Source organism: Dipteris shenzhenensis, chromosome 25 (genome assembly GCF_047967505.1).
Source record: "Dipteris shenzhenensis isolate YYH24624 ecotype China chromosome 25, Dip_SZ_1.0, whole genome shotgun sequence".
In the NCBI taxonomy this organism is placed as follows: Eukaryota; Viridiplantae; Streptophyta; class Polypodiopsida; order Gleicheniales; family Dipteridaceae; genus Dipteris; species Dipteris shenzhenensis.
The window spans coordinates 3283618-3307971 of NC_141620.1; the positions used below are offsets into that span (position 1 = coordinate 3283618).

The following is a 24354-nucleotide window of genomic DNA, read 5'->3' on the forward strand; positions in this document are numbered from 1 at the left end:
TAGTGGCATCTCCATATCCACATCTCTTTCTTCAAAAATTTGCTTACTTCGTGGTGCAACTTGGATTCCATACCACCATCTTGGATCAAAACGATCCGGATGAAAAACCACCTATATTGAAGGTGGGTGCCAAATGCCATCAATTATATATATGAAATTATGCTTAAGTACATGTATCAATGGATCTTTAAAAACGAAAGCTTCGATCATGATCATCCTCCTCTCTCGTATCACGGTCATCATCATGTCCATGACCATGATCATCCTCCGACATTCGATTACAACTATTGACATTCAAGTAATATTATCATACCTTATCCATTCATGAGACCTATCCTTGGCGCTAATATTCTTGACGTTTATATTCTTAGCGTTAATATTCTCGGCACCCAAGGAAGGGCCCATTCCCTCGGATTATAACTCTTTGGGGAAGGAAGCGCGCCGCCTCCCTGCCCACACTATGTGTGGTTTGTTGTCAATCTGAATGTTTGTTTTCAATCTGAATTCTTACAACATTCCTCTCTTTGATGCATGTTCTCGATGCGAGGGAGCAAGAAAACCTAAGCTGGATGCAAGATTGAAGGACGAAGGCACATTTATTCATATGGTTATAGTCCATGTGACAATATTTTATAGACTGCAAAAGGAACAATTATGATCTCTTGTAAGCTTTGCCTAATTTGTGTAATTGTTGGACTCCATCTTTCAAAATATGGACATCACAAAATCAATAATAAATCACCACCCCTGACATTTGTAGGGAGGATTAGGTGCTAACGGACCCTATGTTGCGTCTCATCTTCACATTTCTTACTCATTCACTTTTTTCCTTTAAAATTTGATAAATTACTAAGATTCAAGTTCAATCTCAAGTTAGTAGTTGCATGCTTGACGACAGAAAGGCTGCCAACTGCAAATCTAGTTCCCATGAATAAATCTCTAATCATTTTCAAGAGAAAGAAGATGAACCAATTCATTTGTTAACAACTAAGGGTTTTGATATGGATTTACTAGCACACCTCTTTCATGCCTTGTGACAGTTCGAGATGTTAGTTTGTGAGGTCCGCACCCCTCCCTAGTCTGTGATCAAATCGCTTTGGGAAATTTCAGTACACTTGGAACAGTAATCAAAATCTGATTTGTGAAGGAGAGAGCTTCAAAATTAGGTTACCAGCACGCAATCATTGCACGTGATATTCTTCCTGTGAATTCTTCATCCCACAAATGCAGGGCAATTTCTGAAATAGGAAATAGGCTTTTGATGCGGTTTGACAATCCCGGCTGATGAGACTTAGGATGAAGAGCTCATTGGCAAACGTGCAGTTGCACGGGTGGGAATCAATTTTAGATGGTGAAGCCAATTAGGATGTAAAGTCAAGCAACATCAGCTTGGACCTGATGATGAAGCCAAATGGGATGAGAGAGCCAAGGAGTATCAGCTTGGAGCAGGTCCGAGGAAAGAGTAGCAGGAGTGGTGGTGGGGGGGAGAAGGAACCGGAGTGGGAGGGAGATGAGCTGAGTGAGCAGCACGGGGAGCTGGGATGGGGCAAACTGGATAGTCATCCTCTAGGGGGGCTGGCAGATTGAGGTCAAGAAGGTCGTCTTTGGGGGGTGGAGGATGATGATGATGAGAGGTCCTTAATACCAGCAGCTGGTCTGCTGCACCAAAGCAAGCTTGAGCAGGAGCTGGAGCACAAGTATCATGAGAGCTTGTTTTCTCAGAACCACATGGTGTTCCCAACCAAGAGCGAGCAGATGGAGCAGCACCATCACATGATCCCTTTTTGCTAAGCTCACAGCCCTTCCCAGAAGCCAAATTAGCTAGCCAAGCTGGAGCAGGAGCACCCCCACCATTATCACAGCAGCTTGCTTCCTGTCTGTTGCCCTTTCTGTTGAAATCAAAGACCTTCTCAGAAACACCAGCTCCAAACCAGTTTGAAGCAGCAGCAGCACCACCATCACCACCATTACAGGAGCTCGAATCTTGTCTTCCCTTTCTGTGGATGGCTTCAGAGCTCTTCTCTGATACAGAAGTACCCATCCAAGCTTGTGAAGATGCGAAAACCACTGCAGCTGCTGTACCATCACAAGAGCTCGACTCTTGTCTGCCTTTTCTGCTCAGCTCAGAGCTCCTGTCAGAAGCTGACGGAAATCTGAAGCAAGCTTGAACAGAACAATCACCACCACCGCCGCCGCCACCATCACAAGAGCTCGAGTCCTGCTTGCCCTTTCTGCTCAGCTCAGAGCTTTTTTCAGATGCTGAAGCACTTCCTCCCCAATGGCACCTTTTGTGACCACCTAGAGCTTGCCCTGTGTTGAAGACCCTGTGGCAGATGGTGCACTGATGGATCTTGGGCTGCTGCTGATGCATCAACAAGGTCCCTGCTGCTGCTGCAGCAGCCATGATGGAAGAGGAGGAGGAGCAAGAGGAGGACTGGTGCTTGAGCTTCTTCTTTTCCAAGGCCTGGTTCTGATCCTCATCCATCTTCTCACTGCAGCTGATAGAACATTGCAAATACTGGACTCTGGACTCAATTCTTACCTCCTCCACATCCTCCTCGTCCTCCTCGGGAGCCTCTTCCTCCTCTCCCTGTTGTCCTTTCTTCTTCGATGGCAATGCTGCATGTATAGCCATTTCTATTTCCACTTCCTCTGTCTGCATCTCCTCTGTAGTGTTAGTCCTGGCAAAACACCCCTTCACCTTCTTATGACTCGCCCTGTGCCCTCCCAATGCTTGGTGAGATCGGAAGGTTTTCTTACAGGTGCTGCATTCGAACTTGCTCTTCCTCTCCCAAGCTGCTTTTGCCAAATCCTCGCTCACACCCCATTTCTCTGCTTTGATATCGCCTAGAAGAAGCGTACTCTTCTCTGCATAGCTGTCGCTTGCAGCTTCAGCTTTCTCGGCTGCTCTGGAATGGCCGTCCCAATCCAGCTCCTCCCCGGATTCGCTACCATTCTGCAGTCCCTTCCCATCCAGCCCAGAGTGGCACTCCGATCCGGACAGCTCGTTCACGTTGGTCTTGGCTGCAAATGCAAGCATTACAAGGCAGTCTGCCATGTCCCGTTCGTCCACAATCTCGGGTGGAGTAGATGACTCGCAAATTTGGCCTGACACTACAGCCTGCAAGGATCGAATGGCATGCCGAGACCGTTTCGACCGTTTACCTCTCATGCAACCGTGCATCGGGCTGCCTGGATCTCTTCCATTCATGTAAGCTGCTTCGATGCTTTCAGTGTCACTCTCGTCGTCGTTGGGGGGTGCTCCACTGTTCTCCGATTCTGATTCCGACTGCCCAGAAGGCGTAGAGGATTTGGTCGCCTGGTCGCTTCTTCTGATCGCGTGAAGCTGCTGCCGTGGATTGGCTACATTGTGGGCATTGGCCTCCTTCTTCTGCTGCTTTCCCTGGCTCGCCACGGAACTAGGTGGTTGGATTCCTCTCCACTGCCGCTCTGGATGGCATCTCATGTGTCCGAACAGAGCTTTCCAAGAAGGAAACTCCTTCCCGCATTCTGTGCACGCCCGGGCTTTCTCGGAAAAGATAGAGCTACTTTTCTTGAGGACAGTGGGTGGCAGTGGCACCAATTCCAGCGTATAGTCTTGATCAAAGAATCGCCGGCTCCTCTTGGGGTTGCTTCGCAGGGCGTAGAGTTTCTTGTCCTCTCCGAAGGCATTGGCAGACGCATCAGTTCCGCATTCGTAATTCAGCAATACCTCGGAGCTGCTGTTCATTCGCGCCTCTTCGTCCCTCGAGTCTGCACCAAGAAAGTCGTCCCTGGTACTCCCAGCTTGCTTATTGATCCCCTGCTCCTCGTCCTCCCCGTTCTCTCCGTCTCTATGACCAAGGAGGCAACTGCCTCCATCATTGCTAATCACGAGCTCCCTGGTTCCTTCCTCAGCAGCAGCGATATGGGATTCAGAAACAGCGGATCCATGTGCTCGCATGTGGCCTCCCAGTGCTCTGCCTGAGTTGAATTGCCTTTGACACTGGCGACATACGCGAGAACCATGATTTGATGTGGGAGGTGGGCTTCCAGTGATGGAGGGTTGACTAGCGAATTCCGTTCGCTTCCTTATTAGCAGCCCCGCCTGCTCGTTGGCAACCGTCGTGGCAGTGTGATCGCTCGCAGCTTCCGCCGTCGTCACATCCGCATCGGAAGCGCTGATGCTGCTGGTTTTCTCCAAATGGGGATCCTTGGAGCGAGCCTCAGTTGTCAACGTCGCTGTCGGGCTTAATAAGGAAGCGTCTCGCACGTCGCACTGAGCGACCTGGGGAGCTGCACGCTCGTCGGAGAAGGCAAGAAGCATGTGCAGGAGGCCGCTGTGGGGGTGCGGGGAGGGAGGGGGGACCCAAGGGGGGGGGTGAGGGCGGAGGTGGGGGGGAGGATCCATGGGGAAGGGATGAGAGAGGGAAAGAAGCTGGGAGGAGGGGATCAAGAGAGGGAGGAAGGAGAAGGAATCGCCATAGCCAAAGCCAAAGCCAAAGCCATCGCCATAGCCATAGCGAGAGGAGCAACGGAAGAGAAGAGAGGGGGGCGGGGGGGAGTCCAGGCTTGCTGAAGCCGTGCACACTAAGAGTATAGTTGTTGCCCGTGCTGCCCGTTCGTTGCCTCTTCGTAGCTCCCCCTTGTTTCCTGCGCGCGCACGGGCAGCCCCCCCCCTGCCCACTTCTTGCGGTTGCGCCCCTTCCCTTGCCAAATTGCCCCCCCCCCCTTTTCTCATTTTTGTGTTTTCAGTTATCCCCTTCATTCTAACCATGCCAACAATAAACATACATACTCCTCTTTCCTTTCTCTTGTCCATAATACACACATTTTCACAAGGACTCTCACACCACCTTCATTAGCCTCCCTTGCTCCTCCACCACGTGCCTTATTTGCAACTCAAGCTCATGTGTTCTCACCTAGATTAATGCTAATGCCACTTTTGGATCAATTAAGTTGTGTAGAGTGAAGGTCCTAAAGGGCAGTGCACGACTATGTCATCCCCCGCACAACATCACACCCTTCATCCATCCTACAATGAAGGTCTTTATTTGATGTCCTTAGTGTTTTCTTGATATGGTGGTGCAATTACTATTTCAACCATCTCAACATGTTCACAACATAGATCCTTGGTAGCGTAGGGTCTCAAAAGACAAGATAAGCCCACTTGAGCTTTTTACTTCTCTTCTACACAAAGGTAGCACCATCTCACTCTCATATTTTATTCATCAATACCTAAACCTTTTAGAAAAACATTACCCCTTTATCATATTTTTATTTAAGTTAAAACCTCTATGATAATCAGTATCCATCATCCTTATAGGTCCTCACTCCAACTCACCTTAGAGGCCCTCGCTCCAGCTCATCTTTTTGTCAAACTCCTTTATCTCTCTCCTTTCACACAATCAACCATCATTGTCACTTCACGTTTCCTCCCCCTCGGGATTTATTCACCCAAAGATGACATTGGCTACATCTCTCATTTTTATACATTTTCCTATGAGAGCACTAATGACAACAATGTGATGCTTTCTAATTTCAAAGCCATGGACTCAAGTTTGAGCACATGCATAGCATGGGATACATACATGGCATGCTCTTGGTGCTTGTTCAATCCATACAACGATTTGAGAAGCTTTGCATGCCTTTAATTTCTGTCTTTTGACTATATATCCTTTTGATTTTGCCACTCTTCTACGAAACCTATTGGTAAAGCTTTTTTCACATCCGTTTGATGAATGGTCAAATCAAAGTGAGAATCTAATGCAATCATTTTCTTGAGTATAACCATCTTTGCAACTGGTGCAAAAGTCTCTTCTATTCTATTTCAGATTCATGTAAGATATCCTTTTACACAACCAATCTTACTTCATACTTATCCATTGGACCATCCTAATTGAATGTGACTCTATCATATTATGTCGAAGCAGTCATTACTGTCCTTCACCTTCACAAAGGTTTCTGAATCATCTTCGGCCATCGCTTTAATGTCAGACATTTTTACTATAACACCAAGGTGTGCATGTCTTACCTCATTAACACATGGAGATGTCACTAAGAAAAGCTCTTCTGAGACTACCACATGTGCTATGTAGACTTTGTCTCCTTTGCATCCTGATCAGAGTCCTCCTTTGTTTCCTTCTTCTTTATGTAGTCCTTTGCAAAATGTCCTAGCTAATCATAATAGAAGTTTTCTCTTTTTTTTATTTCACCATTAGAAGCATCCCCATCATCCAAGATTTGACATCCTTCTTCTTAAGCTTGTCATCGCCAGGCTTGCCCTTCCCCATGCCTTTGCTTGTCTTGGATCCAAAGGATATGTAAGATGAATAACGACACATGATTCTTGATCTCGAGACAGCGCTATATGGCATGACCATGGAACGGATGTAGTACATGATTACATCACCAAGATGGTGGTGGTAGGAGGTTAAATTGCGGCACTTGTTGAGAGGATAGATTCGGAAAGGATTTATAGACTTTTACTTGGAAGTAGAATATGAATCTTAATCTCAATATCAATCTCAAAATCTACACATGGAACCTTGATCTCAATCTCAATTAGTTTTGGAATCTCTCTCTTTTAATTCACCTTGAGATCTGCACACATGAAGCTTGATCTTCTTCAAAATTTGTATTTTTCAAATGTGAATCCTTCTTTTCAAAATCTAGCCTTGATTTTCAAATATAAATCCATAGCCTTGATTTAGCAATTTCTTTGCCAAAAAAACATTGGAAAACAACCCAGTTAGAAGCCTCGTATCTCCAATGTAATGTGAAATTTGGAAGTACTTAACAAGAAACTTTGTAACCATCTCGATTCCTTAGAACTTTGTTCTTCATCTCTTTTGTGCCAAAATCTACTATTTTAGGCCTCAAATGTGCATTTCAAAACTCGACACAAAAATCCAAGCAAAGAAACTAGTCCAAAGTGTTTTTCCATTATCTTTGGACATCATTTCACCATCCAAAGGATTGAACCATATTTCCATGCTCACACAATCAATTCAATGGGAAAAATTGTCCCTCTATCAAGATTCATGCCAAATACCCACTACAAAGACTTCTATCACAATAGGCATTGGAAGGACCTATCTTTGGATCTCAGCTCATCAGTTTAGTGTTGTTAAAATTGATGTCCCTTTGAATTAGTGCACCAAAAGAATCTATGCTCAAACTTCACTGTCCTACTAAGAAAAGGAAAGGTGAATACAGAAAAGGTATAAAGCCCCTAAAAGTTCAATAACATTGCTTAGTATGCAAGTGCATGGGCAGAAGCTCATTGTATGAGTAGTTTCTCAATTAAGTGAAGAAAACTCATTGCTTAGTATGCAAGTGCGTGTGCAGACGCTCATTGTATGAGTATTTCTCAATTAAGTGAAGAAAACTCAAGAATTGCCATTTCAATACTCACACATGAGTTATTTGTAATACATGAGTATGAGAGTCCAAATTTTGGTTAGTTCACAATTGCAGGGCTTGTAAAGGCCCAAGTTGGTGATTTTTCCTCAGCCTTAGGCTCATTAGAAGTGTGACTAATGTCTCAAAAGGTGTTCAAGTAGAAGGTTTATTGATGTGTATAATTTTAAAAATGTGCCTCAAGTGATGTGGTTGAGTGATTCAAGGGTTATTTGAACCAATTTAAAATGCCCCTAGTACTTAGTCCCAAGCTCATTAGTAGTGTGACTAGGTGTTCAAGTACTATTCTAGCCAAAAGAGTTCTATGGGGACACCATCTTTTTCCAGCTCAAGGTCTCCTCAGTGATTCAATGGATATTTCATAGCTCACAAACATGAAAGCAAAATGTTGAGATTCATCTTATGTGGTAGTCAGAGGACCCTTGCCAAGGCATGAACCATGGAAGGACTTTGTCGTGAGGAGATGCATACAATCTTGCACTTCTTCCCCTAGTGAATATTGGAAAGATAGTACCAAATGGGTCTATACTTCAAACCATCTTAGAGTTCCTTCCTCTCCTCTAATGGATGTTATATTTAAATCTTGGGCCAGACTAATCTTCAGAGAGTCCCCCATTCCCCTTGAGAAGATATCAATAGGTAGACAATCATGTGGAATGATAGTATACTTGATGAGCCTGGCATACCCTTATCTACCATGCACTATATGTGGGGGTCTTCTTGGGAGAGGGCCGCTACTCTTGTAGGCCTTTGGAGGATTTTTAGATGCCTTACATATGATTGTAGATTGTATCTAGTAAGTCACCTTAGAGGAAGTGCAAGGAGAATCTAGCAGATTGATGCAACCATACCCTTGGATTGGGTTCTTCTGGGTGACATGTTTCACTCTAGGGACATGTGGCTAGGAGCCTTTATAAGATCAGGGATCCCACTTCAAGTTGTGGGACTACGAGGGCCAAAGGGGGATGCCTTGGTCTTTGATGTTCACTTAGAGGGTGGGTTATCTAGACCTTGAATTTCAGCCTATCAAGTCATGTGGACCTATGTTTTTTGGAGTCAAGATGGTATGTAGATCCTAACCCAGATCACATCCCCTTGGGCTCATGGATACTTTGTCTCTATTGATTTGTTCCCATAAAGTATTTGCAGAGCGAGTCCTCGAGAAGTGGGACTTGATTGATGTAGGGTGTGAGAGAAGAGCCTCCCCTTATTTCAATACATGGTTAGTAACGTCAAGAAGTTTCATCTCAACCTTAAGGTTGGAAGCCCACTAGAGCTCCTCATTGGGAGAATTTTCATATTTCTATTGACCTACAGAAGCCCTTTTGGAAGAGAATTTAGAAATCTATCAAGAATATAAAAATCACTCTTTTATTTTGGCTTTCTATTCATGGAGGCGTATTGATGAAACTACTACAGTTTGAATTTTGGGGCGGATTCCACAGGTTTTATTGCCTCTTTGTTGGTGAGTCTATTCAACATTTCCTATGGGACTATAGACAGGTGAGGATCATTTGGAATGGGATCTCTAGACTATTGAGCACCTTTATGTGTTCTCCATTCTTCATGACCTGGGGCTTGGTAGTATGGCTCTCTCTTTCTGAGTCTCAAGTGTTCTCTGAGAGCTTGGGCTCTTTTGATTTGATGACATTCGATTGAGTCATGTTCTCTAGATAAGGTTCTTGGCTCTTAATACAGACCTATGCATGTGTTTATGGATACTCGTGGGAGATCCTAGTGAGCAAATAAGCATGGCATAGTTGCAAATGTGGATGTATAAAAGCCTATGATGGTTCCAAGGTCCACCTAGCACACAACTTGGATGGAAACAGTACACACTTTGGTAGCCATTTGGGGGACTATGCATGGGTCTTCACAAGTAGCGTCTACTAGGAGGAATGTTTTTGGAGGGAGTGGAGTAGCTTCCCATTTTTCTCAAAAGCCCCCACGGGCCCCACGGGGTTGAGGCGGCATTATCAAGTTCAACCTTGGTTATTTTCTTACTCTATTACAGGAGGATGATTTGGTTTTTTCTCATGCGCTGCATGATGGACTTTCCCATTGATCTTTGCTCTCAGAGGTTCTTTTATACTTAATAGAATTCTATGTTTTACACACAAAGAAAAAGAATGGATATCACTTTCCCTTTGATTAATAAAGTAACTTGAACTAAACTGGAATAGAATTGCTTAGCTTCCACTTGTCCCATGTTAGGGTAGCATATTCACCAAGTCCAACTTGTTGTGGCCATATTTGATTTTCTACCAAATTCACATGGAGATAATCTTTGAGTTCTTGGAAAGGAAACATCAAATCTAAACTATCTCTTTGCTTGCCTAGGCTTGATACTAGTTTTAGAAGCATCATCATCAAAACCAAGGAAAAGAGATATTGTTGGTGGCCTATTTCTTGGGGTATGATGTAAAGGCATTTGACTCCCTTTCTTTACCACCTTTTTTATACCTTCAAGTAGAAAACACATTATCTATAAACTAGATAAATTGCACTTCATAGTGAGGGTGGATTGTAAAACAAAAACTATTATGAGAGAAAGTTTTGGTATTGAAAAATCTCACAAAATAATAAAATATGTTGTCACACAACTGATAAGTTAAGTTCTAATGTTGAGTTCATGGCTATAAAATCTAAAGCAAAACTAGAAAAACATAGTGTAATTTATCCTCCATTAGCCCCCATCTTAAGTTGCAATAGGTTTTGGTAGACTGTGACTCAATATCTAAAGTATGAGGAGTTGTCAAAGGCTAATGGCTTTGTGAAGATGTCTACCAATTGCTCATTGGTGGATTAGGAAACCAAATCAACTTCTCCAAAGAGTAACTTCTTAGATGAAGTGATATTACACCTCTATATGCTTGATGCGAGCATGGAAAATAGGGTTGATGGCCAAGTATCTGTTTAATATGCACCTCTATACATTTGATGGAAAATAGGGCTGATGGCCAAGTATATGATGTTCATATCATCATAGTATATGGAGTCGGAGTCCTCGATAACAAGTCTGATTTTAGGAGCATTTTCAAAAATTGAGTGGCACAAATTGAACAAACCCAAAAAAGGGATTGAAGAAAGATCTAGGTATTCCTATCCATAATTAAAAATAGGTAGACCCATCGGTAGATGACATGTGGACTCTCCAACTTTCTCCCATCCTATCTCCATTAATAGTCCCATTGGTAGGCAGTGTTTACTTAAGTTGGATGCTAAGCCAACCTATAAACATGAGCAAAATCTTTGTCACTAGAGTAAATGGCTAGCCACCTAGAGAAGATGGAATTTACAAATAGAAAATAGTAGTCTAATCCTATCTATTTGGGTAACCTAGTTTATACTTGACAATGAGGTGGAATTGTTGCTCAGTTGGCATGCCTTAAGCTGCTCATCATGAACCTCAAAGTGTTCCCTCAAGTTGCCAATGGAACTTTGAATGTTTTGATATTGTAGAAGCTAATTATCATTGTCAATAATGGCATCCATACCAAGTAGATAGGGTCTCAAATTCTTTAGTGCCTAAAGCAATGAATAGAGATGTCTGTCATATGAAAAATAATTCAAAGTAGCATCAGTCTAGATGGAACTAAAATAATCCATTGGGTGGCCGTCCTAGGAAATAAGAGCCCCAATGTCATAAGTACTTGGATTAGCCCATATGTGCCTTTTGTATCAATGGGACATTCCTAGAAAGATTCTCAACTTAGGAATATTAGACCGTCATGATTGCTTTGATCTTATCACTCTTCTAGTAGGATAAGGTCTTGTAGAGGGAAAGGTAGAGCAAACTTTGTTGATTCAACTTGGATGAGTTCACTATATGATATAAAGGGAAACCGAGTATGCTCAAGATAATGAGCATCAAATTTATCCTACTCAAACCTAAGATCTCTTACATCTATGTGGTCTATTCATTGCCATCCTCATGGACTATGTAGTGTCATTTTGGACCATGATTGAGTTTTATAGACAGTTGCATACAAGCACACAAGACGTGTTTAAGGGTTTCTTCCATTGGCAATTTTGCAAGTACTTTTGAGTAATTGGAAGAAGAATATTCAGCCTACACATGCTGATGTATAATAGCCTTTGGTTGCTTTAGATCGTGCCTAGGATCTCGACCTATGACATGTAAGGATGTGAGCAATGAACATGAAAAAGATATTCTCTTCAAAATCCTTGATGTGCTTTCTATCTCAATTGGGTCAATCCTAGAAAGCTTCTCGCTTGGGAAAATTAGTGAGAATAGACCAAGTCATGATTGCTTGGATCTTATCAATATTCCATTTGGAGTGATCCAAGCTATACGATCCAGCTTGAATGATTTCACTATATAATTCAACTTTGATGAGATCACTATATGATATAGAGGAAAACCAAGTAGTTTTTGAGGATACTTAAGACAATGAGCATAAGGTTTCTACTACTCAAGCCTAAGGTCTCTTACATCTACATGGTTTTTGCATTGCCATCCTCATGATCTAAGTAGTGCCAAATTAGTCCATGACTGAGTTTAACAGACAATTGCATACAAGAACTCAGGACGTGTTTAAAGGGTTGCTTCCATTGGCAATTTTATGAAGGTAGTTCAAGAAGACACAAGAATAACAAAATATTTAGCCTACACATGCACATGCACAACACTTGGATGCTCCAGAGTAGGTCTCGGACTGACCCATCACACACGAGGATGTGAGAAAAGATCATGGGAAAGAGAGTCTCTTCAAAATCCCTGATGTGCTTTCTATAGCAGGACTCCAATCCCACAAAGCTTCTCCGCTTGGAAATATTAGTGGGAGTAACCAAGTCATGATTGCTTGGATCTTATAACTATTTGAATAGGACTCATCCAAGCTATGTGATTTAGCTTGGATAAGTTCACTGTATGATTCAACTTTGATAATTTCATTATATGATACAAAGGAAAACAAAGCAGTTTGAGTATGCTCAATTCTATGAGCATAAGGTTTCTACTACTCATGTCTAAGATCTCTTACCTTTACATGGTCTATGCATTTGCATCCTCACAATTTTTGCAATGTCATAATAGTTGATGATTGAGTTTGATAGATAGCTACATACATGCACTCAGGACATGTTTCAAGGGTTGCATCCATTGGCAATTGCAAACACTTCAAAGTAGCCAGAGGAAGATCAAAATATTCAACCTACACATGTTGATGCATAGCAGCCTTTGGATGCTTCAAATCAAGTCTAGTATTGATAGACCACACATGAGGATGTGACCAAAGATCATGACAAGAGCTTCTCTTCAAAATCCCTGATGTGCTTTTGAAATATAGCAGTGGGCCGATCCTAGAAAGCTTCTGAGCTTGGAAATATTAGTGGGAGTACACCAAGTCATGATTTCTTGGATCGTATCACTATTCTAGTAGGAATGATCCAAGCTATTAGATTCATTAATGTCCATGAGTTCATTGTATGATATAGAAGAAAATCAAGCAGTTTTGAGGATGCTCAATACAATGAGCATCAAATTTCTACTACTCAAGCCTATGATCTCTTACCTTTACATGGGATGTGCATGTCCATCCTCATGTTCTATGCAGTGTCAGATTAATGCATGTATGAGTTTCATAGATAGCTGCATATAGGTACTCAGGACAAGTTTGAAGGGTTGTTTCCTTTGGTAGTTCTAAAGGTACTTCAAAGCAGTGACCACAACAAGACAAAACCATTTTGCACATGTTGATGCACAAAAGCCTTTGGATGCCCTAGAGTAGGTCTAGGATCATTGTATCACACATGAGGATGTGCATAAGATCTTGGGAAAGAGATCTTTTTAAAATCCTTGATGTGCTTTCTATAGTAGGGGCGAATCCTAGAAAGCTTCTCGGCTTGGAAATATTAGTGAGAGTAGACCAAGTCATGATTGTTGGATATTATCACTATTCTGGAGGACTCATCCAAGCCATATGATTCATCTTGGAAACACCCTTGTGGTCTCCATGGCATGTCCAATAATAAAGGACATTGCATTGCAAAACCACTGCATGCTAACACATAATAGTTTCATGCCATTCTAGTAGGAAATTAGAGGGTCATTTTCAGGTAGAATTGGATGGAACTAGTTCCATCCAGGTTGGATATTTATAAGTAACCCCCTTGTAATGGTCTCCCCAACCTACCCAAAAAAAGGGACATTATGCTACCAAACTACTATGTGTTAACACACAGCATGGTGTTCAAATATGAAATTGAAAGTTCAAGGGGGACATTTTTAGGCAAATTGGAAGAAAATACTACCACCCTAGTGGGATATTTTTAGGAAAAACCCTTGAAATGGTCTCCTTGACCTATCCCAAAAAAAGGAATTGCTCAACTATACACTATTGTGTGGTAACACACAATAGTTTCATGGTGTTCCAGTAGGAAATTGGCAGTTCCAATAGGGACATTTTTAGGTAGAATTATATGAAGCTAGTGCCACATTGGTTGGATATTTTCAAGAAACCCCCTTGAGTGGGTCTCCTTGGCGTACCCTAAACTACCGACATTTCACTATACAACTACTATGTGTTCACATAGAGTAGTCTCATGATCTTTTAGTATGAAAGCAGCACTTCCAAGATGGACACTTTCAGGCAAATTTCTACAAAACTAAAGCCATCCTAGAAGTGTCATGGTCTTCTAGTATGAAATTCACACTTCCACAATGGACATTTTTAGGTGAAATTCTACAAAACTAAAGCCATCCTAATTGGATATTTTCAAGTAATCCTTTTGAAATGGTCTCCCTAGCCTACCCAAAAATAAGACATTGCACTACAAAACTATTGCATGTTCACATAGTAGTTTCATGGTTTTCTAGTAGGGAATTCACAGTTCCTAGAAAAACATTTTCAGGTAAAATTCTACTAAACTATGGTCTTCCATTAGAAAATTGGTAGCTCCAAGAGGGACACTTTCACGAAGAATTTGATGAAAATATGCCACCTTGGTTGGATATTTTCAAGAAACCCCTTTGAAATTGTCTCATTAAAGAGGGCATTGCACTACTGCACTTTAATATGTAGTATTTTATGATGTTCAATGGAACATTTTTAGGCAGAATTTGAGACTAGTGCCACCCTAGTTGGGATATTATCAAGGAATCCCCTTTAAATGGTCTTTCTAGCCCGCACAAAGAATGGACATTGCAATGCAAAACTACTACATGTTAACATGGAGTAGTTTCATGGTATTCTAGTAGGAAACCAATTGTGCCAAGAGGGACATTTTCATGCAAATTTGGATAAAAGTAGTGCCATCTTGGTTGGATATTTTCAGAAAAACTCCCTTGAAATGGCCTCACAACATGCCCAAAAAAAAGGGCATTGCACTACAAAACTACGTTGTATGAACACACAATAGTTTCATGGCATTCTAGTAGGAGATTGGCAATTCTAACAGGGAGATTTTTAGGCCACCCTAGTTAGATAATTTCAAGAAAGCTCATTGAAATGGTCTTCGTAGCCTACCCAATAAATAGGAGATTGCACTACAAAACTAATGCATGTTAACACGTTGTAGTTTCATGGTGTTCCGATAGGAAATCAACAATTCCAAGAGGGACATTTTTAGGTAAAATTGGATGAAAGTACTGCCATCATGGTTGGATATATTCAGAAAACTCCCTTGAAATGGTCTCCCTAGCCTACAAAAAAAAAGGACATTGTAGTCTAGAATTATTTCATGTTAACATGCACTAACCAAGGTCTAATAATTCTTAAGGTTGACTTTTGATCTCCTTTAGTCCTATTCGTAAGAGAAGACCCTAGAATTGAGTCTATGACATGCTCTCAAGTGGGAGACCATGTGGATGCTACCAAAGGGATGGAAACTTAAGCATCAAGGGATAAATAGTAGCAGAAATAGAGGCTACATGAGAAGCTATAGTAGAGGCTAGCATAGTTGTAGAGGGTGCATGAAAGGCTAGAACAAGTGTAGGGTGAGTGTAAAGGGTGCATCAAAGGCTAGAACAAGTGTAGGGTGAGTATAGAGGTCGCTATGGTTATAGTAGATGCTCGAGTAGGGTATGTAGTAGATGTATTTGCATGCTAAATTTGGCACATCAATAAGAAATGAAAATAGTAGGCTTTCTTGAGTAGGGTACAATACTATTGGTAGAGATAAGTAGATTTCGATAGTGATTGTTATTGGGCTAAAGAGAAAAACTCCTTCCATCTTTGATAAATTTTTAGATGTTCTCCTTGGCCATGAGATAGCCCATTCACTTTGTAAGAGAAAGAGGTAAGAAGTCAAAATTACATGAAATGAAATTATTCATAGTAATAATTTGAGCATGTTGTTATCAGTTGTCTATCATATTTCATCCTACTTCTAACTTATCATATTGGTAATCCTTGCCTAAGATAATATCCCTAGCGTCCATGGACACAATATCATAGAGTACTTGATCCTAGAAAGCACCTATAGTAAACTTGACAAGATGCTATTCAAAAACCTTCAAAGACTAACCTTTGTTCATCCATGATAGGGTGTGTGGATCACCACTATTAAAAAATAGTATATAATTTTCTAATATATATAAATTCTCTCATGTTCTCCCTTCGGAGTCCCTCCTCTTCGCATGTTATAGATTCTTTTTCATTCTCTCTCTCCAATCATATGATAAACTTTGTCTCTCTGTCTCTGTCTCTCTCTCTCTCTCTCTCTCTCTCTCTCTCTCTCTCTCTCTCTCTCTCTCTCTCTCTCCCTCCCTCCCTCCCTCCCTCCCTCCTTCTCCCACCATATAATTAGATTTCTCTCACTCACTCTCGCTCTCTCTCGTATTCCCTAGATTATGGTAAAACCAATGCTCCCATTTTAAGGATTACTATATTTATGTCATTAATTGGATATAAAACAATAGTTGAATAGAAAAAAAGAGGTTCTCAATTTAATACAATTTCAAACATGTAATAAACACTCTCTCACTCCCTCCCTCCCTCCCTCTATTCCTCCTCTTTGGATGTTTATGCATCAAATTATAACTAGAATAGACATGATTTAAATCAATTTCCCTATAAATATTTTAGGAAAAATTCAAGAAATATTTCTAAAAGTTTACAAAATACTTACTACTCTAATTGGTTGGTTGCGTTACCCAAGGCCCATAACTTTAATCATGTGCTGCATTGTATCAATGGACTCTAGTAGTATGTGTCATTCATTTTTTCCTTGGTCCTCTAGATCCATATTTACTACTACAATGAAAAGATGCACCCCTAGACAGAGTCCCCAATCTTCCTCACCATCCATTATGTGAGGTCCTTCAAGTGTTCTACTAACTATGCTCTGGTGGGGGAAGGCACAATGTTAACCATTTCTATTACAGAACATGTCAAATTTAAATCAATGCTTAGCAAAAAGATCATATCAAATTTAAGTTGCAATCCATATTGCCCCTCCTACGATAACTCCCATATTTGAGCGAATGGAATCTTGATTGCTATAAGGCGAGCCTCGATGTTGTTTAATAATGACACATAATGTGTTTGTGTGGACATTGTCATGCTTGTATTATCAAATGTTGGAACTTTTTGCCTTTTTAATTTGCCTAGCACAAAATTGACATAAATAATGTTTGCCCTTTTGGGAGTCAGATGATATGATTTGGTGTGATTGTAGAAATTCCCTTTTATTGTTTGTTAATGCTGTTAATTTCTTTTTGAAACTTAATGTTCCACAACACACACATTCGCAGTGAGGGCTAAATATTGTATAGTTCATTTGGAGCATGCCTTTTCCTCCCTTTTTTTGGAGTTTCTCTACTTTATGCAAGTGACTATTCCATTTTCTCCTTTTTTTGAGCTGGTACCGCAGCATGTCTTCTCTTTTTAGTTGGCCTATGTTCGACTTCCACGTCATTTGAGTACATAATTGCAACAGTGCCTTTAAGCCTATATCAGTGCAAAGCTCTCTTTAAGGCGCACGTCTTTATGAACTTAGATCTTGAATCAACTATTGCTGCAAAATGTTATGAGTCTCTGTGTCTGACAGTCTGTTTTCATGATAGTTTTTTACCCCCGTCTAGTAAACTATCCATAACTTTTTGGCCGCTTCTCTGTTTCTTACGAAACATATATCAGCACCAAGCTCTCTTTAAGGCGCATGTCTCTATGTTCTTAGATCTTGAATCAAATATTGTTGCAAAATGTTATGAGTCTTTGTGTCTGACACTTTGTTTTCATGATAGATGATTGCTGTATCCGATGGCCTGCATGCTACCACCCTGTGCACATTTTTTGCTTTGGAGTGTGATCAGCGCATTTCACAAGAGAATCCCATCAGGGATGTTACCCCCAATCATATGGGGGGGTGAGTGAAAAAGTCGCGTATATGGACTTCGCGCTAATATAAGTTTCGTTGAAAACAGATAGATGCTTAAAGAGATATGGATAGTTTACTGCTATAAGTGTATGGCTTTGTGATTGAGACATGGACAAGAACGACCGCTATGTCCCTTGCTGAATTGTGCGTGAAAGTCTGCACTAGTTGCTATAGTTCTCGTTGGTCCTCAATTGTCCATAACATATACTTCCTCTTCGTGGTTCGTGTAAAGAGAGGATAGATGATTGTAGGATGGATTGTCTCATCAAACTAAGATTATATGAGATTGCATTAGTGGCAACGTTCCGACCTCAAAAAGTTTAACTACTTTGTGATCATTAGCTAGTAGTACTTCAAAGTGAAGTCGAAGTACTTGTAAAAAATGAAGAAGTGAATCATGAAGTAAGAATCGAGAAGATGATGCTGTACGAATGAATAACGCAATATTGTGGCATGTAATTGAGGTTGGTTGTGCTTCACGAATAACTCTACTGAAAAGGAACCATGGAATTTTTTCTAAGCTCAATGTTGTTGCGGTTGACATGCGTAACAAGTCAACACTACAAGGCATAGGCCCTTTTCTAACGAAAATACCAACGCTTTTTACACTTTTTTTTTGGACAGGCGCAAAGATCATTATTTAAGTCGGTATAAGCATCAGAAAAGAACAATCGCTATATAGTGACGCTAATAAACATTGCTATATAGCGACATTGGTAATAAACATCGCTATGTCGCTATATAGCGACACTGATAAACATCGCTATGTCCGTATATAGCGACACTGATAAACGTCGCTATATAGCGACGATTAACAGAACTTAAAAAAAAAACATTAGTGGGGCTAAACAGGGCCACAAATATGGATGTGTACATGGCACCTTTGATAGAGGAGTTACAGTCTTATGGAGAGGAGTGCGGGTCTTTGATATTTCCAGAGCTCCTAGACATACCAATGATATTTTGGTTAGGGGTATCTTGATGTGGACCATGCATGACTACCCAGGATATGGAGAGTGCGCAGGTACGTGGTTGTGTCTTTACATGTATAATATAGGATTATGCTTTTATGACTCTGTTTTGCACGCATGTCTTATACTAATACATTCATGCACGCGTGCAAGACTTGTTACAAGTGGGTACCATGCTTGTCCTGTTTGTGGACCGGGTTTGAAATCGCTTGCACGATACTCCAAACATATGAGGAAAAATGTTTATGAAGGTCATGCTCGATATCTTCCGTTGGGCCATCTTGCGTCTGGAGGTCAGCTTGATCCACCACCATCATATTTGAAGGCAAGTGACTGGATTCAGGCTTGGAGGGAGAATGGAGAGGAACCTCCTCATGGTATGGAGAGGCTATCGATCTTTCATGAGCTTCCTTATCGAGGTCAGTTACAAATCAATCATCTCTTGTATCCCATGCATATCTTCAAGAATGTGGGGGCTACTATTTGGGCACACTTGGTTGGTTCCAAAGACTCGAGAGGAGTGCGAGAAGACTTGCGTGCTATTAATAGGATGTCTCGTTTGTGGCCCCAAGTGCATGCTTCAGGAAAAGTTATCCTCCCGAAAGCAACATGGATCCTCTCTACGAGAGAGGAGGCAGCGGTCAAGGCGGACATTGCCTCTTTTCAAACACCCATAGGGTGCATGCGTTGCTTGAAAGGAGCATTTTCAAAGGACAATAAGCTTAGTGGGCTCAAGTCCCATGATTGGCACAAGGTCTTACATGTATTCTAAGCTGAAGGATTAGTGTATCGATAATTGTGATGCGTTAGCGTAATTATGATTATATGTTATATTGTTGACATGACTTCTTTGTTGCTTTGATAGTTCATCCTTCCAATTACAATAAAAGGATGCTTACAAGAAGATGTTAGAAATGCTATATTCAAGATCAGTGGTATTGTGAGGTATGCTTACTATCAAATCGCATTGATTACATTTTCTTCAATTTAAGCTTAATAATCTGTAGACTGATTATGAATATATCTTACATGGGCATGTCAAATAGGTGGATATCTCAAAAAGAGATCTCCATATCGAGCATCGAAAAGGCTAGGGTGGAATCCATCGAAGCCGTATGCTTGCTTGAGAAGCACTTTCCCTCGAGCATTATGACAACTCAAGTGCACGTGCTTGTGCACATAGTTGATGAGGTGGCCATTGCATGTTTTTTCTCGAGCGGTTTATGAAAACTTTGAAGGGATTTGTAAGACAAAGAGCAAGACCAGAAGAAAGCATGGCAGAGGGATGGCTTGTGCAAGAGTCATTAGTATATATCACAGAGTTTTTTGCATCCACGGATCCCGATATGCCGCAAGCTTGACATAACAAGGATGATGATCACATCGTTGGCGAGGTTCCCCAAGGAAAAGGGATTGAAAGAAAGATGAGCGAAGAGCAAATAGAGAAATTCAATAAGTTTTATATCCTCAATAGCAAGGAGATGCAGAAGTGGATTAAGAGATATGAAGCAGCCAAAGCAAAAAGAATAAATGCAAGGAGGAGATTCAGAGTAATGTATAGGAGATCGCAACCATATCCACAGGATCTGGCTCTTCTTTCCACTCACATGTCACTTGATTGGCTACAACTAGCTCTACGTAAAGCCGAACGCGATGGAGAGACAATAAACGAGCGTGAGTGAGAGTTATCATCTAGATGTATGATGCATGTAAGTTTCTTACCTCTTGACGTAATTCAGTAATTATTTGTGGTAATATATGCTATAAAATAGATGCATCTTCATTGTTTTAATGATGCTCTTTTACAGTACAAAAAGTACAGTGCATTATGGTCATATGGATGACATTTTTGCGTGGAACGCATCGATTCAAACAGAGTCACGTATGATTGTGAAGTCATGGCTAACTTCACACAAGATAGCCGAGCAAGTGCTTCGAATACCAATCTTCTCTCCTCACAGTTGGATTATTGTGGAACCATATGCGAAATCCATGAAGTTGAATTCAGATGATTTAGTATTTTCATTCTTGATGTAAAATGGTTTAGAACTAATAACAACGGTCCCCATGCGACAGTGAGAAAAGACAGTAGTGGTTTCTTTGCAATAGACTCCACCAAAGTTTGGACCGATAAAAGTGATACTTTTGTTGTTTCCAAGTAATGTGAGCAGGTGCATACTAATGATTTAATTAATCGAAGCTTTCGTTTTTAAAGATCCATTGATACATGTACTTAAGCATAATTTCATATATATAATTGATGGCATTTGGCACCCATCTTCAATATAGGTGGTTTTTCATCCAGATCGTTTTGATCCAAGATGGTGGTATGGAATCCAAGTTGCACCACGAAGTAAGCAAATTTTTGAAGAAAGAGATGTGGATATGGAGATGCCACTACCAATGCCGGATCCAATTGATCCAGATGAATCTAGCGAAGAAGATGAAGATCACAATATGAGCCAAGAGGAAGATGCGCATAATGACATCGTACGGGAGGAAGATGGAGATCACGATATTGAGGAAGAAGATGATGATCATCAAGAATCACTACACTTTATTGAAAAAGATGATCAAGTACTCTTAGGTGAACGTACGATGCTAGAGTACGATGATGATATAGGAGATCGACTCGGTATAGAGTTAGAGATAGACTTGTTTGGCGCGTTAAACTTGGCTCAGGATGAAACCGTTGATGTAAATGCTCTTCATTGATTTTTTTCATCTCAAACTTGGACATGAATATATGAGCTTCAAAGGCTTGATGTACATGCTCTCGTACTTTTATTCTCTCAAATGATCAAACATGTATGAAAAAAAAATATTTGTCATTGGAAAAAACCATTTTTTAAGGTCGGTATGGGAAAAAAACTCTCTGTAAAACGTTGCTATAAAAAACTATCTCAATGTCGCTATATAACGACCATTACCAATCTAATAAAAGTCATTATATAGCGACGTTTTACTAAAGTTGCTATGTAGCGACCCTTAACGAACCTCGCTTCCAATACTGATGATTAGCTCCTCGTACATGCTAAACGTTGGTACTTAAGCATCGCAATAGGATCCGTGTGTAGTACTATGCAAGTAATTCTTCGTACGTATTGTTTGGAACAAATTGTTGCACACACTTGTGTTGAGAGTTCACGCTCAACATCATGTGATCATGTGTGCATAGCACCATCACGTGATCATATGTGCATAGCACTAACCTTATAGAGTGCTATAAAGGAAAGGGTTAGATCCCCTAACCCTAACCCTAAAAGGGTTTGTATATATTCTATTTTTTCAACTAATTCTAGTGTACAGTTAGTCATTTGTGGTGTGCTCTCTAGCTGTGCCCTCTCTCCTCATCTCCACTCTTCTCCTCTCCCCTCTTCATATTTTGTCATGGTATCAGAGCTCCCTTGTCTTCCGTTGAGACATTGAGTTTCTTGAGAGTGTGAGAGAGATTGAGAGATTGAGAGTTCTCTTGAGTGATTGTGAGATCTTTCCCTTCACTTCCGTTGAGAGAAATTTTCCGTCATTGAGAAGAAATTTCCGTCGTCCATTCTTCTTTCTTTGAGTTCATTCTTGAGAGATTTCCGTCATTGAGAGAGTAAGAGAGATCCATTTCATGAAAGATTCATTGAGCATAAGAGAGTCCCTTGAGTAGTTTCTTTGTGAGGATCCATGTGAGGAGAGATTTGAAAGGTTTGAGAGAGAGAGATCTATAGGGAGCGACGCCACGAGCTGCATGAGCAGCAAATCTGAAGCAGCACCTACGACTCTCTACAGACAGACTGCACGATTGCGGATACGCCTCAATAGCATGGTCAGCCAGTCACTCCAAGCTCCCTAGCCTTCCAACGAGAGACATGTACTTCAACTGCCTTCATCAACAAAGTCACTCTAGAAAAGCAGCAACGAGCCGCCTCACTCCAGCCTCGACGACAGAAAAGCAGCAACGAGCCGCCTCACTCCAACGAATAGTATACCTGAGAAAGGTATACTAGGCGACCCTCATGGACTCCAACCGACTCGTCCTCACTACGGGGAGCTTCACGAGAAGCTGGTTGAAATAGAGGTGGCATATTCCCTGAGTGGATGTGTATAATGCTTAGGTAGGGTCCCTTTCTCTTGAGTGAAAGCTTGGAACTGTGTATGGGAGGCTCTCTCTTAAGCTTCGAATCTATGGAACTACTAATAAAGAAGGAAGGAAGCCGCTCGCGAAGTTTAAGTAATGAAAAGAAAAGCAAAGCGAGCGGTGCGCCGAAAAGCAGGTTTAAAAGCCGCGTCTATAGTCGCGTCTATTAGCGTGTCTATAGGCGCATCTGAATACACAGAGTAGACGCGTCTATAGTCGCGTCTATTAGCGCGTCTATAGGCACGTTTAAATACACAGAGTAGACGCGCGTTTAGACGCGCCGTTAGACGCGATGTTAGACGCGACTATAGACGCGGCGATAGACGCAACACAGAGTTTAAATTAAGCATTTGAAGAAGAGCAAATTTGGTGGGTTGTTTGTTTGTAGGATGTCTCCATCTTCAACAAGTAGCTCCAGTGAGGATGAATCCCTCCGTATCCACCATCGCGAAATGTGGTTGGAGCAAAAAATCAAATGTCTGTGTGATCGATGTCGAGGAAACATGTATCGTCCACGCAGGATTACGCTCAATCATATCTCAAAGTATGGAGAATGGGATGTGACCATAAACAGGGTAAGGGTTTATAAGTTAAGGTTGATTGAGATACCTATGGGTGTTCATATGTTTGAGTTATGATCCCGTTTTAATTTGATACAGGATGCAGTGCCACACCCGCACATGTTACCCTATGCCCATCGGGAGGAGGCGAAGCGTCGGCGATATGAGGTGGGATCTTCAGGAGGGACCGTTACGGATGCATGGAGTGATGGTGATAGTAGCCCTCCGCCATTACCTCATGAAGCCGTGGAGGAGGAGGTGTTTGATGATATGGTGCGGGATTTATATGTCCATCAAGGGAGGGATAATAGCATGGAGCAGGATGATCTTTTTACCGCAGCATCGACTCCACTGTTTGAGGGGTGCACATTCTATGTTCTACGTGCCTTCCTTGAGTTACTAAACTTGCAAACCATCTATGGATGGAGCAATGCAAGTTTGAATGCATTACTCAAGTAAGCTTTAAAGTCGATTTTGCAAACATGGTGAATTATGCGCGTGGGTCAATTACTCGAATGCTTTTCCTCATTTATGGTCTTCACGTGCAGGCTATTGTGTAAAATGCTTCCAAGGGAGAATAAATTACCGACCTCAAGAGATATGGCAAGGCAACATGTGACCTCTCTTGGAGGATTAGATTACAAGCGCATCCATGCATGTGTCAACGATTGCGATTTGTTTCGTGGACTACATAAGGATGCAAGAGAGTGTCCTACTTGTGGAGAGGCAAGATATAGAGCAGATCTCAAAACCTTAAACGTGCCTCGTAAGGTATTGCGACATTTTCCCATAATCCCTCGCATCCAACATATGTTCAAGTGCAAATCTATTGCAGAGCTCATGTCATGGCATTCCTCCCATCGATCAACCGATGGCAAGTGGAGAACTCCTGCGGACTCTCCTGCGTGGAGGCATATTGAAGACACATGGCCAAGCTTCAAGGAAGAACCTA

The 24354-nt window shown here is 41.4% G+C and overlaps 1 protein-coding gene across 1 annotated transcript; it reads right to left on the reverse strand.

The window, feature by feature from the left end:
• Positions 1-1435: 1435 nt before the first annotated feature.
• LOC147885318 (uncharacterized) lies at positions 1436-5865 on the reverse strand. The gene is made up of 3 exons (XM_087396998.1): positions 5842-5865; positions 2991-3985; positions 1436-2948 (listed from the first exon to the last, which is right to left on the reverse strand). The coding sequence occupies exons 1-3, from the start codon at positions 5863-5865 to the stop codon at positions 1436-1438; spliced, it is 2532 nt and encodes an 843-aa protein (XP_087253124.1).
• Positions 5866-24354: the final 18489 nt, after the last annotated feature.

Bases quoted from the DNA above. Each gene is read 5' to 3' on its own strand.
- LOC147885318 (XM_087396998.1), bottom strand. From the start codon at position 5,865: ATGGATAAGTATGAAGTAAGATTG. The intron at 3,986-5,841 runs GTTGTGTAAAAG...GTATGTCGCCAG, and splicing joins ATAAGTATGAAGTAAGATTG to TGTCAAAGGCAATTCAACTC. The intron at 2,949-2,990 runs GTGCCACTCTGG...GCAGAATGGTAG, and splicing joins AACGAGCTGTCCGGATCGGA to CGAATCCGGGGAGGAGCTGG.